The sequence below is a fragment of the Vulpes lagopus genome, chromosome 6, assembly GCF_018345385.1.
Source record: "Vulpes lagopus strain Blue_001 chromosome 6, ASM1834538v1, whole genome shotgun sequence".
Taxonomy (NCBI): Eukaryota; Metazoa; Chordata; class Mammalia; order Carnivora; family Canidae; genus Vulpes; species Vulpes lagopus.
Window position 1 is genome coordinate 40,199,450 of NC_054829.1, and position 15,395 is coordinate 40,214,844.

General features: G+C 43.6%; 1 protein-coding gene across 1 annotated transcript in view; it reads left to right on the top strand.

Moving 5' to 3' along the window:
- The first annotated feature begins 1,400 nt into the window (after positions 1-1,400).
- SLC35F4 (solute carrier family 35 member F4) overlaps positions 1,401-15,395 on the top strand; it is a 239,770-nt gene continuing 225,775 nt past the window's right edge. The window contains exon 1 of the mRNA XM_041760039.1: positions 1,401-1,703. Coding sequence (XP_041615973.1) covers positions 1,601-1,703 — 103 coding nt within the window. The 5' untranslated portion in view covers positions 1,401-1,600. The remainder of the gene's footprint in view (positions 1,704-15,395) is intronic.

Genomic DNA, 15,395 nt, shown 5'->3' on the forward strand with positions numbered 1-15,395 from the left:
AGGTTTCTGAGGGGCAGTGAAGTCAACTTGTTTTTGTTGTGCTTCCCTCCCACCCCCCAAGTTTTAGAAATGTGAAATCTGGCAGGGACGTCCTAATCTGGGTCTGGGTGGAAGGTGGACATAATGACCTCTAAGCTGATGAACTGACCCTCCACCCCCAACCCCCCACCCCTTTAGTTTCTGAGATGAAATTTTGAAAATGATTTTTCAGGAGGCTGCGACTACAAAGTACCAATAGAAGAATCGTCCTCGGGATCCCTGGGTGGCGCAGCGGTTTGGCGCCTGCCTTTGGCCCAGGGCGCGATCCTGGAGACCCGGGATCGAGTCCCATGTCGGGCTCCCGGTGCATGGAGCCTGCTTCTCCCTCTGCCTGTGTCTCTGCCTCTCTCTCTCTCTCTGTGACTATCATAAATAAATAAAAATTAAAAGAAAAAAAAAAAAAAGGAATCGTCCTCGCTGCTCACGGATTCTCACTCGGTGGGTGTCTCGCTGAACAGATGAGCCACACCTGAGGGGAGGGTGTTCACTCTGAACACAGAGCTTCAAGGACATTCTAGACTCAGGTGAAAAGTGTCTAGACTGTAGCTAAAACTTTCATCCGTCCAGATATTTACAGTTTGAAGGGCTTCCCCCCTGATGTTTTTTGGCAATAAAGAGAAAATTATTTTTCCTAAAGGCATTTGAAATTGGCAAAATAAACATGCTGCGTGCAGCTGAGTCTCCCTCCCACGCCTTTGATGTTTACTCTGGGGGCTGCTGAGGGTCTGGACCGGGACGTCAGATTCGAGGGCCTCATCTTTTAAAGTCTTTGTGTCCAGGATACCCGGATAATCACTTCTCCTACCACCTGCTGAGGCCTCTGGGGGGGGGTCCCCCCCCCTCTTTTCATATCTTAAGAAAAGACTCCCTGTCGTCTAGGCAAGTTTTGAGAACTGATTAACTCCCAGGAACGCTAGCCTGTCTGCTGGGCCCAGGTGGTGTCGACGCCAAGCGCGGACCGAGACCCCGCGGCGCCCCCAGGGTTCATCTCCCCGAGCGACACTGTGCTCCTCTCACATTAACACTTGGCTCCGCTTGGGTCTCAAGCGCCTCCGCCGCTCCTCCCTGGGCCCCCGCCACCATCTCACCTCGTTTCCTCCCAAGCCCCTGGCCGAGCATCCCTTCTGGCAGGTGGGGCTGGGGGGATGTCTGGGCTTCGGGGCAGGTGGGGCTGGGGGGATGTGTGGGCTTGGGGAAGGGGCGCAGAAGGGTTAAGGAGGAGAGCCTGCGGCCAGGTGGGGCGCCCACTCCCGCGCCGGCTGCGGTGGGCGTCGGAGGTGAGGGGGCGCTGTTCGGGCAGCAGTGCGCCGGGCGGCGGGCGGCGGGCGGGATTGCTGCCAGGCTGACGGAGAGGCCGGCCCGAGTGGGGGCCGCTCCGCCGCCGCCGCCGCCGCTGTGATGCGGAGCCGGTGCTGCGCCGGGCGGTGGAGTCAGAGCCCGGGCGCGGGAGCACGAGCTGCAACATCAGCACCGGCGGCGGCGGCGGCGGCGGCGGCGGCACCTGCTCCAGCTCCCGGGCCCCGCGCTGCGCTCGCCGCGGGGCCGCCGCCCGGCGCTCTCTATGGATGTCAAGGCGGCCCCCAACGGGGTGGCTACCATCGAGGACCGGATCCTGCGGATCACCGGCTACTATGGCTATTACCCGGGTTACTCCAGCCAGAAAAGTAAGACGCCGCGGGGCTGCCTCGCCCCAGGCGCCGGAGCGGGAGGGATGCGGGAGGGCGCGCCGTCCGGACACCTGCAGCCCCGCCGCTGCCGCTAGCGCTACGGGCCGGGCCGCGGGGCCGCCGGGGCAAAAAGTGCGTCCGCTGTCCTCGGTGCTGAACCCGCGAGGCCACGCGGCCCGGGCGGTTGGCGCCCAAGAGTTAGTTCACGGAGCCTCGGGGCCGGCAGCGCAGGGAGGGACCCGATGCGCGCCCCTGACGGCCGTCGGCCGGCTCACCTCCGGCTTATTCACGACCCGAGGGGAGGCTGCCGTGGCTGTTTCATTAGCCGAAAGTCCTCCGCAGGCGCTGCGCTGCCCCCCCGCCCCCCGACCCGCTGGGTGCAGGGCTGCGGGCCGGGCGCGGGACGCGCAGGCTGGGTAGGCTCGGGGGTGGGGCCGGCGGGGGCGGCCGAGCCAGACGTGGGTCCCGGCGCAGGCCGGCTCGGCTGTTCACCCGGGCTGTCCAGACGATGCCGGGGCGGGAACTACTCCTGCTAAAATGCCTTTGCGAGGTGCTCCAGCCGGGGCAGGCAGAGGACCTGCCCGGGTCTCCGAGCGCCGGCGCCGGAGCCCGGGAGCCCCTGCAAGCGCCTGGGGCTGGGGTGGGTGGGAGGGGGAGGCGCGCCAGGCCCCGCGCCCGCGCCCGCGCCCGCGCCCGCCGCCCGCCGCCCGCCGCCCGCCGCCCGCCGCACGTCGCGGCTGCCCGGGAGCCCGGCAGGCTCCTGCCTTCCGCACAGGCGTTCTGCGGGCCGGGCCCGGTCGCGCGGCGCCGACGCCTGCACATTTCTGGAGCAGTTTTGGGGGGAGGGCGATGAGGTGCGCTCTACTCTGTCCCCCTCCCCCAACACACGAACCCACTGGCTATCTTTGCTGGAATTAGTTCAGCCAGGGACCGAGTGAAGCTCGTTTTTCTCCGAATTGGGGGACTAGTTGCGGCTTATTTCCCATGCAGGTGGGATTTCGCTTTTCCTCTATCAATGCACTTCTGTCGCAATAGATGGAGATTAATTGATGTTTTTGCTGTTATTTTTAACAGGAAACCTTGCAAGATCCTAGATGCATTTCTGATTGGTATTTTCCTGTGGCATTTTTTTGGTCTGATCAATGCTACAGCCTCTCTGAAGCAGACAAACCCTGACACCATAGACGAGAAAACACCCCCCCCCCCGTAACTTTCTCCCCCACTATGTTCCATCTCTATTTAATAACAATCCAAGAGCTTTGTTCTCCTAGAGATATTTTCTCGTTTAATATTTCATTTGGTTTCAGGAAAGGCCTGTCTGATTTGGATGGTTTCTGTCTAGCTGTTTTTAGAAGCTTACATTATTCATTTTCCATACAAAAGTAATTATATAGTGTTAGAATTTTCTGGAAAGAAAATAACACACTGTGGAATGCAGTTTGAAGCTTTTGTACTATAGACTCAGAAACTTCTCCCCTCCCCCCCCTTGGCGAAGGGTTTCTTTTTTAACCCTAGAGACTGAAGTGGAAGCGCTAGTATACCATGTGGAGATTACTTGGATTTCACCTTTAAATATTTTAATTAGGAACAATGGGATTTTGGTTACTTAGGGAATGGAGAAGCTGTCTGTGAAATTACAGGACTCAGAGTAGTTTATTATTGTAATTTTTATAACAATGGAACTTTGGTTAATAAAGAAGAAACCAAATGGAATCCTGGAAAAGTGACATTTAAGATAAAATCATGTTCGTATTATCTTTTCGTACTGATTCAAATAACTGCTCATGTATCATTTGCAGTAGAATAATAGGCCAGAAAGAGGGAAGAGCATTGGCTGAGACAGTAAGTGAAGGTAAAAGGGACCTAGATACATTTGCCATAGTAATTTGTGATGGGCACTTACCTAACTTCAGGCTACTGAGCTCAGTGAGGACAGCATCTCACAAGGACAGAGAATTACATGATAGTCAAATAACTTTCAGAATATTTGTGCTTTCAGAGGTAGAAAGAGATTGCCATTTTGCACAGTGAGAGACTAGGAGAGGAGAGAGCTGGAAGAGAGCCAGGCAGCCGAGCACCATGAAATAATCCTGCCCTTAATGCAGGCTTCAACTAGTAAACAAACACATTGAAGCAAACCAGTACAATATGGTCAATTGATTTAGCTGTTACCAGGAATGAGCAACAGCTTGGGGGAAGTCTGGAGGGATATATTTAGGAAAAGGCTATGGTGAGGAATATATGATATGTGAAGGAAAGGTGACTTTCCCGTTTTCTGACTGGTCATATATGAGGCCTTAAGGATGATCTCTGGATATCTATGCCATTTACCTTTTTAGAGGTAGGTGGGCACTCGTCTATGAGAAAATGCAACAGTGATCAGCCTCCTATTAATGCATGCTGCTGCCATCCTTGGCAATCCACAAGAAATTCTGTTAGGCTGATATAAGAAACAAATATGTGTGTATGTGTATACATACATACACATATATATTATATAATTTATAGTATTTATGATATTATCAGGGTATGATATTATCAGGATAGTAATCAAGGTACAGAAATGATTGAAGCATTTGTCTAGTCTTGAGTTACTTACAGCCTGGTAACGGAAATAGATTCATCTGTTCAACAAGTGTTAATTGAGCACCTCCTATGTGCCAGGAATACATCCATGAACACAACAGACAAAAATGTTTTTCCTTTTTAGAGCTGAAGTTTCAGTGAGTGGAGACGGACAATAATAATGAACAAAGAAATAAATAATGTGGCATATTTCAAGGTGATAGGTGCTTTTAAAAATATCACAACATGGTAAAAAGAATGAAAAATTCTGAGGTGGGTAGGGATTTTGACAATTTTAAAGCATGGCAACTGGGTAGAAATTGTAGCAAGTTTTAAGTCAGGTGAGGCTGCACTGGGGAGATCACAACTAGGCAAAGCCTTGAAGTATGTGAAAAAGTTAGACATGTGGACATCTGGAAGTTGCTCCAGGTTGCACTGGGGAGATCACAACTAGGCAAAGCCTTGAAGTATGTGAAAAAGTTAGACATGTGGACATCTGGAAGTTGCTCCAGGGAACAGCCAATGCAAGGCTCTGAGGTGGAATGTGCCTTGCTAGAGAAAAAGCATAGAGCTTTTCCATGGCTGGAGTGGAGTGAACAACTGGGAGAGTGATTGGAGGTGAGGTCACCCTGGGTTCAGGGCTCAGGTAAAGTAGGGCCTTACTGGTCATTTTAAGTCCTTCAGCTGAGGAGCCTTTGTGGGGTTTTGACAAAGGAGTAATGTGACTTGTCTTATCAGTTTGACTGTTCTATTCAGGCAGGGGTGGAAGCAGAGAGATTAGTGTGTTATTGTAATAACTTCAGTGAGAGATGATGGTGCCTTGAACCAGAGTGGTAACAGTGCAGGTGGGAAGAGGTGGTCAGATTATACAGATATTTGAAGTTAGAGCCAAACGGGGTTCCTGATGGATTGGATATAGCATCTACAGGACAGAGGATCAAAAAAATGATCTTATCTTTTCTGGTTTTACCAACTTTGAGTTGCCAGTAGCTGAAGTGTGGAAGACTTCGAGGTAGAGAAGCTTTAGGGGGTCAGGGGATAAGGTTAATATTTTGGAAATGTTAAATGTAATGGGAGATGAAGTTTAGAGGAAATATCTGATTAGAGACATAAATTGGGGATTTTTCAGCACTTGGATGGTATTTGAAGCCTAAGACTGACAAAATCTCTAAGGAATGAATTTATGGAGAGAAGAAAAGAGGAATAAAGATTGAACCCTAGGGGCTCTCAGACATTAAGAGGCTGTGGAGAAGAAGAGAAACCACTAAGGGAGACCAAAAAGGAGCTCCCAGGGAGGTAAGAGGAAAACCAGGAGCATGTGATACCCCAGAAGCTGGTGAAGAGTTTTAAAGGGAAGAGATCAGCTGAGTCCTATGCTGCTGAAAAGTTAAGTAAAATGTAGACTGGTAACTGACCACTGACTTTGGCGATTGAAGATCAGTGGTGACCTTGACTAGAACCTTGACAAAGCAGATAGGTAGAATAAAAGGACTAGAATATGTATATGAGAGAATTAGAGAGAGGACTTGGAAATGTGAGTATAGAGAATTCTTCAAAGATTTTTGTGCAAGGGGAGCAGAGGAAATGGGGATAGTAGGATTAAGAAGTTTTATTTTTGATGGAAGAAATAACAGCATGTTTGCATGCTGTCATTTGCGAATGATTCAATAGAATAACCAACAATGTTGGAGAGATAAGATATGGAGCCTATTGCCCAAGAGAAAGGACATTTCATGGATATAGGGCAGAGGAAGTGGGTGCAGGATCTGAAAGGTGGGTAACCAAGATGGTGGGGGGTCATTTGAGGTTCTCTTTGGTTGCTTTAGTTTTCTCCAAAGAGGAAGCAAGGAATCAACTGACAGTGAGGCCAGGGAAGGAGTGGTAGTGGTTGGAGGAGAGAGAAAGTGTGAATAATTAAGTAGGGAGAGTGAACAGCCTGGGGACATGCAGTAAGGTTGTCTGGCTGCCGCAGAGGGCCTGTTGTAAGCTTTTGGCCGCAAATTTAAAGTGAGAGCAGTCAGTAGGTTGTTGTAGTCACTGATACAATGAAGACATGGAGCAAGTGAAGGGAAGGATTTAACCAGAATTGCATATTGTCCAATGGGTTTAATAAAATAATAGGGGCAGGAGGGTAGTGACTAGAAGCAGGGAAGGTATTACTGTAGTAATTGACCACAGCATTTGAAGCTGGTAAGCAGAGGAGAGGAAATCAAGAAAATGACAGTGAGTAAAGAGGTGGTAGGATCAGTGGATTGCAGTCTCAGTGGGATCAAAGGGTAGTGGAAGTTAGCTGGAGGACAAGAGGTGATGGTCAGAGAGAGCGCTGTATGTTGTGAGAAGTTATTTCCATTAAGTCAAGGCAAAGGATAAATTAGTTTATATTTTACTATATTGCATACCTGATATTTTTGGGGTGAGCCTTCTTTTTGTGTTTGCAGAAGGAGGCAATATGCTGATGTGTAGTGAATTAAACCCTAGTGTTTTGGAGATTGATTCTAGTCTTAAACCTGCCAGGAACTGACTCCCTGATCTTCCCTGTGCACATCAGTTTCGTTGTTTGTAAAAGCACAGAAGTTGCTGCCTCAGAACAGCCATGCAGTGGGTCAGCTTCAACAGCTTTCAAAAAAGTTCCAACTTCCACGGAACAACCTTACTTGGTAATCCTTACCATGTTTACTTTGCTTCTCTTGACAACACCTTCTATCTCAGAGGGTGACCAGTTGCCTCTCTTTGTTCTGACTTTTGCACCTGTTGGCCTTTTGTTAGTGACCAGGTTCTGTGGTTGTTTACTGTTGGTAGCTGCAATAGTAAAATTTCTTCCCCTTGCTCTGATCCCAGTGTTGACCACCTTGTTCTCCAAAACAACTCTACCAAAGTCTGACTTTTCTGCCTTTCTTTTCTTTTTAAAAGATTTTATTTATTTATTCATGAGAGACACAGAGAGAGGGAGAGGCAGAGACACAGGCAGAGGGAGAAGCAGGCTCCATGCAGGGAGCCCAACATGGGACTCGATCCCGGGTCTCCAGGATCACACCCTGGGCCAAAGGCAGTGCTAAACCACTGAGCCACCTGGGCTGCCCCTCTTCTGGCTTTCTGACATCTCTGACTGCTGCTATAGACTTAGCATGTCCCAAGGTTCCAGCTTCTGCTGTCTCTTCTCACCCAGCTTTGCCTGAGCAAACTCATTCAATCCCATGGCTTCACCACCTCCTATGAGACTGTGTATCTGCATCCTTTTTTCCTGAACTGAGACCATTTCAAACTTCCTACTAGAATTCCTACCTGGATGTCCTCTAAGATGTCACGCATAAAACTAAATTCAGCAGTCCATCCTTAAAATATGCCTTTTCCTTCTTATTATGCCTTTTGGCTTCCAATATCTGCATCTAACCAATTGCCTGGAAACCTAGAGTCATCCTTAAACCTTTACCCTTTTTTCTTACCCTATATTCAGTTAGGAGGTCCTGTCTATTCTTCCCCAAATATGTATTTTCTGTCTCTACTGACACTGCCTTAGTTCTATCCATCACATCTTTCCTCCAGCCTCAAACCCTTCTAATCCAGTATGCACACCTTAACAACATTTAATTTCCTAAAATGCAAAATCTGTTCATCTCACATCCCTGATCCAATGCCTGGAATAAATCTTCATTTTCTGTGTAATAAAGTCCAAACTCCTTACCCATGCCACAATCTGAGCCCAGCTTACATTGTTCTATTTTAGCACATATTTCCCCAACTAATTGCCAAAGTAATGCATGCTTAATGCAGAAAATCTGGAAGGCAGAGAAGCAAAGAGAGATTAAAACAAAACTACTCATAATTCCATCACCCAGAGGTGATTAGTATTAACATTTTGTTAGCACAATCTTTTCAGTCGTTTTTGTATCCATAAACACATGCAAATTCTTTTTATTTCATACTGAATGTTTCTCTCATTGGTCTGTATATTTTTAGTAAATGTAGTGTACTCATAGTCTTCCATTTATTCCAACACCTTAATCTACTGAAGTCATTGGATTTTTGGCAAAGTTTGTTTTTTGTTTGTTTTTAAAGATTTTATTTGTTTATTTAACAGAGAGAGAGAGAGCATATGCAGGGGAGAGGGAGAGGGGGAGAGGGAGAAGCAGACTTCTTGCTAAGCAGGGAGCTGGACTCTGGCTTGATCTCAAGACCTCAGGATCGTGACCTGAACCGAATGCAGACGCTTAACCGACTGAGTCACCGAGGTGCCCCTGTTTGTTTGCTTTTTAATTTCATAGCTCACATGGCCTCCATAGAACTTGGTCAGTATCTCATCAAGGAGCTTGTTGTTTTGATAATATCATTGTCTCCATGCTCTTTCTGCTCCTCAGTGCCTTTTTACACTATAGCCAGACAGCTTCCTCTCCGTGTGTCTCCTTCATCACTCTTTGGAAAGTTCCTATTTATCTTTAAAGGCTAAGTTGAAACGTGCTGTCCTCTGTAAAGCTTCTTGATTGCTCCAGGCTGGGTTAATCCTCCCGCTGTGTTCCTATAATACTGTGTACTCACCTCTGCTCCTGCGTTTAGCACACTATTTTCAGCTGTTTACTTTACACAAGGCTCTCTCACCCACAGAGCTTGGGGAGGGCAGGGACTTACCTTTATTTATTTATTTTCCTCTTAGGCAAAGTGTCTAGTACATTCTGGGTGCTCAATAAAGTTTATTGTACTAGTGGATGAATGATTATAGTTTCCTTTGAAGAAATTGGCGAGTTAATTGTTTTCACACAGAAAAAGAAAGAGTACACGATGGTAGCAATTGGAGGGAAAGAAAAAATATACCGGCTATGAATAGATGTGCCTATTCAGAGAATGAGAATGAGAATACACCAAATGGTATTTTGTGATCCCTTTACCTTTGTGGTTGTAACTTCTGCATTTTCATCCTTCTTACTTCATCACATTTTCTGTGCTTAAATGGGGGCAAAGGCTTTTTTTTTTTCTTTTTAATACAGAGTAGTACAAGTTACTAGAATTAGAGATACAATGTGGTCCTTCCCCCACTCCCCTTTGAAATGATTGCTATTGGTTTTCATGGTATAATACATAATACTTAAGCACTTTAACTGGAGTAATGTTAAAAATTGTAAAGTTACTCCACTCTAATGGAGTAGGTTATAAAATTGTCTCTTCCTAGTGAAATGAATGCAATAAATATTTCTCCTAGTTTGTATTTTGTTTTACCCTAATAAGCTTGGTTTGTAAACAGTTATAAATAATTACCATTGATATGTGGTATTGAGAAGTCTTTGTAATATAGTTTTTAACTGTAATGTATAAGGGCTATGTTGATACTGAATATTATTGTGTGTGTTATTAATGTTGGATAAAGTCATTTCTACAATGCTTCTTTTGGTGTGTATTTTTCATTTAAAATATAAATTTACATGTAAATTGGGTATTTGTATTATAAAATACCATTACTACTACTACTACTACTAGCTAATACGTGGTTTAACATTATAAAGTAAATCGCAGATTTACTTTCTTGAGAAAGCCTATCTAAGGCCTGTTTGAGGCCATGAGGCCATGAGGCCTAATGCAAAGACATAACGATCCTGTTCTACTACTTTTTATAAGGCCTTTCAGACTTGCACAAGTATAACGGGGCACCTGGGTGGCTCAGTAGGTTGAACATCTAACCCTTGATTTCGGCTTAGGTGATGATCTCAGGGTCTTGGTATCAGGCTTCGCAGTGAGGAATTTGTTTGAAAATTCTCTCCTGTTCCTCCCTCTGTCTCTTTCTCTAATAAATAAATAAATATTTAAAAAGAAAACTTGCATAAGTAACTTAACTCTTCTGATCAACAATTTTGTTTCTGTAAAATGGGAATAATAGTTTTTTTGTAGGTCATTGGGAGGATTATGTAAGATAATGTATACAGAATGTCTGGCACAATGCCCTGTTCAATATATGAAAGCTGTTAATGATTATGGAGGAAACCAGTAGAATTGGTTTCATCATCAGAGAGGCTTGCTCCCTTTTTCCTGGAAAATAAGTGACTTACCACTTTTTCCCCTCCCATATGCAGCATTGTATTTTGAATTGTTATTGAAACTTGTGTTATAGCCTGTTAAAGATCATTTACAAATTATCCAACTTCACAATGGTTTTTATTTTTGGATGTTGCCTTCCATTCCTTATCCACTTGTGGCTTGTCTGGTGCTATAATTGAAAGGGGCAGTATGTAACACTTACCTGGATTGCCCCTAAGCATAGTTTAAAATGGGCTGGAGGCCATTTGTGATGAGGTTATTCCCAGTGGGTTGATCTAAAAGAGAGGAGACAAATCTAGGGCCTATGAGTGACAGGATGGCTCTGCATGTCTGGAGATACAAAATGCAGACCTCAAAGTAGAAGGGAGTGCAGAGCGGTGCCAGGGATGTGGGAGTATAGTGAAGAGAGAGTGGGGGAGGGGAAGTATGAAATCCCATTTGAAGATGGTTAGCATGCGATGGGGGCAAGTAGGGTTAGACTGGACTGGGAGGGCAAATAGGTGAAGAGGAAGTGAAGGTGGAAGATTAATTTGGAGCCAGTGGGTTGGAAGTTACAATGTTTCTTTAATATGCTGAGTCTTAAAGGGACAGTTCCTTTTTATGCAGCAATAAATGTAACAGTATTTTATGTTCTACTTTAAAAAATACATCATTGTATTATAAACACATTATATATTTCTACATAATCTTTGGAGTTAATTTTTTTAAGTCACAAAGTGTTAATTATTTACAGATCCAGAAGAATATAGAGAAAACAGAAAATAATCTTGTCATTGTAACTACTGTTATTTTGGCTAATTTCCTTCTTCCTAATGTGTATGGGGCCTCACTTCCTGACAAATATAAACTATAGTGTAGTCATAATTCTGATATATACACAATTTTGTGCCCTGCTTCTCTTCCGCTTAATATTTTAGGATAAGCATTTTTAATTTTGTTGCACTTCTCTGTTTTGAGAGGCTGGAATTAGATTCTCCTTGCAGAGATCTTGCCTTAAAATTTTTGTGCAAGCTGGTTCTCAGTTATTTGAGACTAAATAAAATGGAGAGATCTGAAGTGTTCATGAGGGCTTGTCTTCTAGTTACAAGATTCCATTTGAACAGGCTTAAGTAAAAACGAGTGATTGAAGGGATACTGGTCATGTTCCATGGATTTTAGGGGCAAGGGTAGGGTGGTATAAGCTAGCATCAGGTCCTGGAGTGTGATAGGGAAAATAGGAAGCCCTCTTTCTCTGCTTTTCATCTCTTTTTTCTGGCACATGTTCTCCATTCTTGTCTCTTCCTGCAGGCTGGCTTTCTCAATTTCCTTGTCCAAATGGTTGAAAATAGCCTCTGCCAGCAGTTCCAGTGTTTACGTGTCCTCTATTCAAGAGAGCAGACAGATTGAGCAAGAATCTCTTACTTCTAAATTCAGATTCCCGGAGAAAGGGACTCTTTGGCCCAATTTGTGTCAAGTGCACACTCTTGATTCTATTGACTGTGGTGGTTTGGGACAGGGTCAAGTTACCCAATCATGTTGCCAGAAACTCTCTCCTGTAACCCTTTTGACTGCAGGGGAAAATATTGTTTCCAGAGAAGAGGGGCAATTGGCTGGACAGTCCACTTAATAGCTATTTGGTTCACAGAGTTTTGCATAAAAAAGCTTTTTGTATCAAATCATAGACTTGTGTCAAGATCCAGTCTTTTCTTTCTTCTGATTCTGATCTCTTTTTAGAGTATATCTCAATAATATTTAGTGAGGTTAAAGATACTATATTCCTACAAACTAAGGAGATCCAAGTGTCTGTTGAGAGTATAAGTCCCTAGGGCCTTCTGTTTAAAAGAACCCAACTAGTACTGCAGACTACTTACTAAGTTTTATTGAAGTGCTACCACTTACATCAAGTTTGGAAGATATATTTCATTTTTTAGGTCAGATAGGCCAACATACCAGTTACTTCTATAGTAATTGAGGATGACGTTTAACATTGTATATTTTAAACAGGCATTGAAAATTACACTTTTCTGCAGTCCAGGATTTTCTATATTTAGTCCTGGGCTAATGCCAAGATGGTACTAGTGAGGTGTCAATAATGATTTTGTGGTCTTAAAACCAGACATACTAAGAATTCTTCGTCTCTTGTGAAAGCTAGGATTCCCAAGGGGATAAGAGCTGCAGACTTTAGCTGCTGATACCTTGATAAGCTCCAAATCATTGGACTTTGGTGTCTTTCTTGTGTTTTTGTTCATACCTATGTTTAATCATAGTCATTCTGGAGGAAAGGTCCAGATTGAGTGATTTGGGAGCCCTTTTGGGACACCATCTTCCTTGCAAGTCTTATGGTGGCAGGTTCTAAAGAAGCAATATATATAATCTAGGATGACATGATTATTTACCAGGGATTTTTTTAGAACAAATATAGTTAGAAGTTGAGAACTTTTTCTTTCTCATTATTTTTTATTATTATTTTTCCTCATTATTTTTTTAATGTGGGCACTTGAGCAGGAGCTTCTTGTCATACTCCTAGTTTACAACCATCATGATCTTTTGAAAGCAGCAATTGGATCATTCTTCTGGTTAAAGTCTTCAGTGGCTTTCCATATCTCTTTGGAAAACTATAAAAACTTAAACCCAGACTATAAGGAAGACGTTACAGAGTCCAGTTCTTCAGATGGTAACACTCTTCCATGCTGTGATTATGCTTTAGGCATAAAGGTGTGTGTTCCTAGCCCTTTCTTTCCTCCTGGCTGGCAAACATGCTCTTCCTTACTCCTCATGCTGCTGACTGGCTCCTAGCCATCCCTCATGTCTCATATTAAGTGCCACTGCTTCAGAGAGGCCTTTCTAGCTTTGCACCTCTCTCCTCTGTACTTTTCCTTTACAGTGCTTACTACAAACTGCAGTTACAATTTATGTTGATTGCTGTGACTGTTTAATGGTCTTCTTGCCCACTAGTCTCTTAGCTCCCTAAGGAAAGGGATGGATCCATTTTGTTCAGCACCATGTGCCCAGCATACAAAATGGTGCCTCTGCACTCCATAAATATTTGTTGAATATGTGATCAAGCCTTGTTAAAGATTTCAAGCAGAGTTTTTGCAAAACATCATCTCTTTGAAATATTTTTCAATTTACAGAAAAGTGGCTAAGATAATACAAAGAATTACTGTATGTCCCTCACCCATTTTCCCCATTGTTATCATTTCATATGACCAGTGTAAATTTGTCAAAACTAAGAAACCAGTGTTGATACATTACTGTTAGTTAAACTCAGGCTTTATTTGGATTTCACCAGTTTTTCCATTAAGGTTCTCTTTCTGGTCCAGGATCTGGCCTGACCCATTGCATTCAGTTGTCATGTTTCTTAAGGAGGCTTCTAATGCATCATACTTGGAAAGATAATTTCAGTTTTATAGGAATTTCCTCATCAACTTCTTAGGACTTGGGTCAGATCACATTTGAAAACTTAACTACTAGTTTACAAGGTGATAATGGATTAAAATCATGTTAGAAATCACCTATGACTTGACATGGTAATTATGTACTATCTTGAAGGACTACTCCATAGCGTAGAGCGGTAGTCATTAGTGTTTCTATCCTTTAACATTCTGGGGGGCACAGAAATCTTTGAAAATCTAGATAAAGCTATAAATTACCCCCTTCTCCCAAAGTACACATATATGCCAAATGTTTTCATGCAGCTTATTTTATTACCCTGGAAATTTATTACTTCACAGGAATGGGTTATAAAGATGATAATTCTGATGAGTTGTGTCTGTTTTTCTATTTTATAGAATGTGTACAAAATTTAATGGCAATAATTGAAATAGTCCAAAAAAAAATTGAAATAGTCCAAATTTGTTAACTAAAATAGGGATGAGGTTCAATTTTATTCAAAAGTGAATTTTAGTGAGAAAGCTCTTGTCATCTGGATTGAATAAGAAGCGGAAATTTTGGAGTGGTTTTAGGCATGGGAATCATCATTTCATATGCACTCAAGTCAATGAGGTCATCTTTGAGGTGAGATCTGCATCATCCATGCTGTCTTTGACAGCAAAGAAAGGATGATGAATTTGTGTTTCGATTTTAAGGTTGTCTAAGCATAATTAGCTTTCAAATATATCCGGCAGTGTATCTAGATACTCCAAGACTGTTTATCTGCACTGAAATTTCATGACACAGTGTCACTCTGGATCCTTTACTTTCCCGAGGAGCTGTGTTTCCAGAAGAACTTGTGGTTTTCAGCTGCATTATAATAATGACTTTAAAGCTTTCAATGACACAGTCTGTCATGTTTATATCTATAAAGTAAGCAAAGTGAAAAATGAACTTCTCCTTCCTGAAGTGACTATTCCAAGGATGGGCTTCCCTTTTCTCTCAGAGGTGACACAAATGTCTTCCCAAATGTCACTCAAAGATTTCAAGTCATGGTTTCTGGAAAGACATTAGCTTCCAGGTAGTCAAGAAGATTTCTACATTCTCTTTACTGGTTTTGATGCAATTGACTTTTAAGCACTAGGCTAAGTTTTCTGTGGGATCATTGACAATATTTTGGATGCTACTGCATGGTGATGTGTAAGGCAGCAAGTTTTACTGATATGCAAACTTCTTTTATCACCAAAGCAGCACAACCTACTTTTTTCCCCAGGTACAGTTTGTTTGACATGGCAAACTTTCATGTTTCCCAAAAAGCTACAGGCTAGGCATTCTCCTTAGATGATATTCATATACATACAGCAGAAAATTGAGTGGGAAGCATTGTGAGACAAAACAGTTATTTGCTAAAGGGAAATAGCATAGCTGCTGGCATCTTCAATGTTTGCAGCAAAATTGTGGCAATAAACAGCTTGAGGAGAAGACTTTATTTATTTGATAAAGGCACCACTTCCATTTTATCCCCTGCTTCAGACCACAAACCAGTTTATCCTTTTCCAAGGCACACTGGTTCCCAAGGTCTCCCCAGGATGAATTTGGCTAAAAGAAAACTCAACTGATACTGGCTTAAGCAATAAGGAAATTTATTCCCTTGCAGGAAGCCAGGGGGGGGGGGGGGGGGGGGGGGGGGGGGAGGGCGTGGCTAACTTAATGGCTTATGCTATAATGAAGTACCCAGACTCTAGTGTTTTT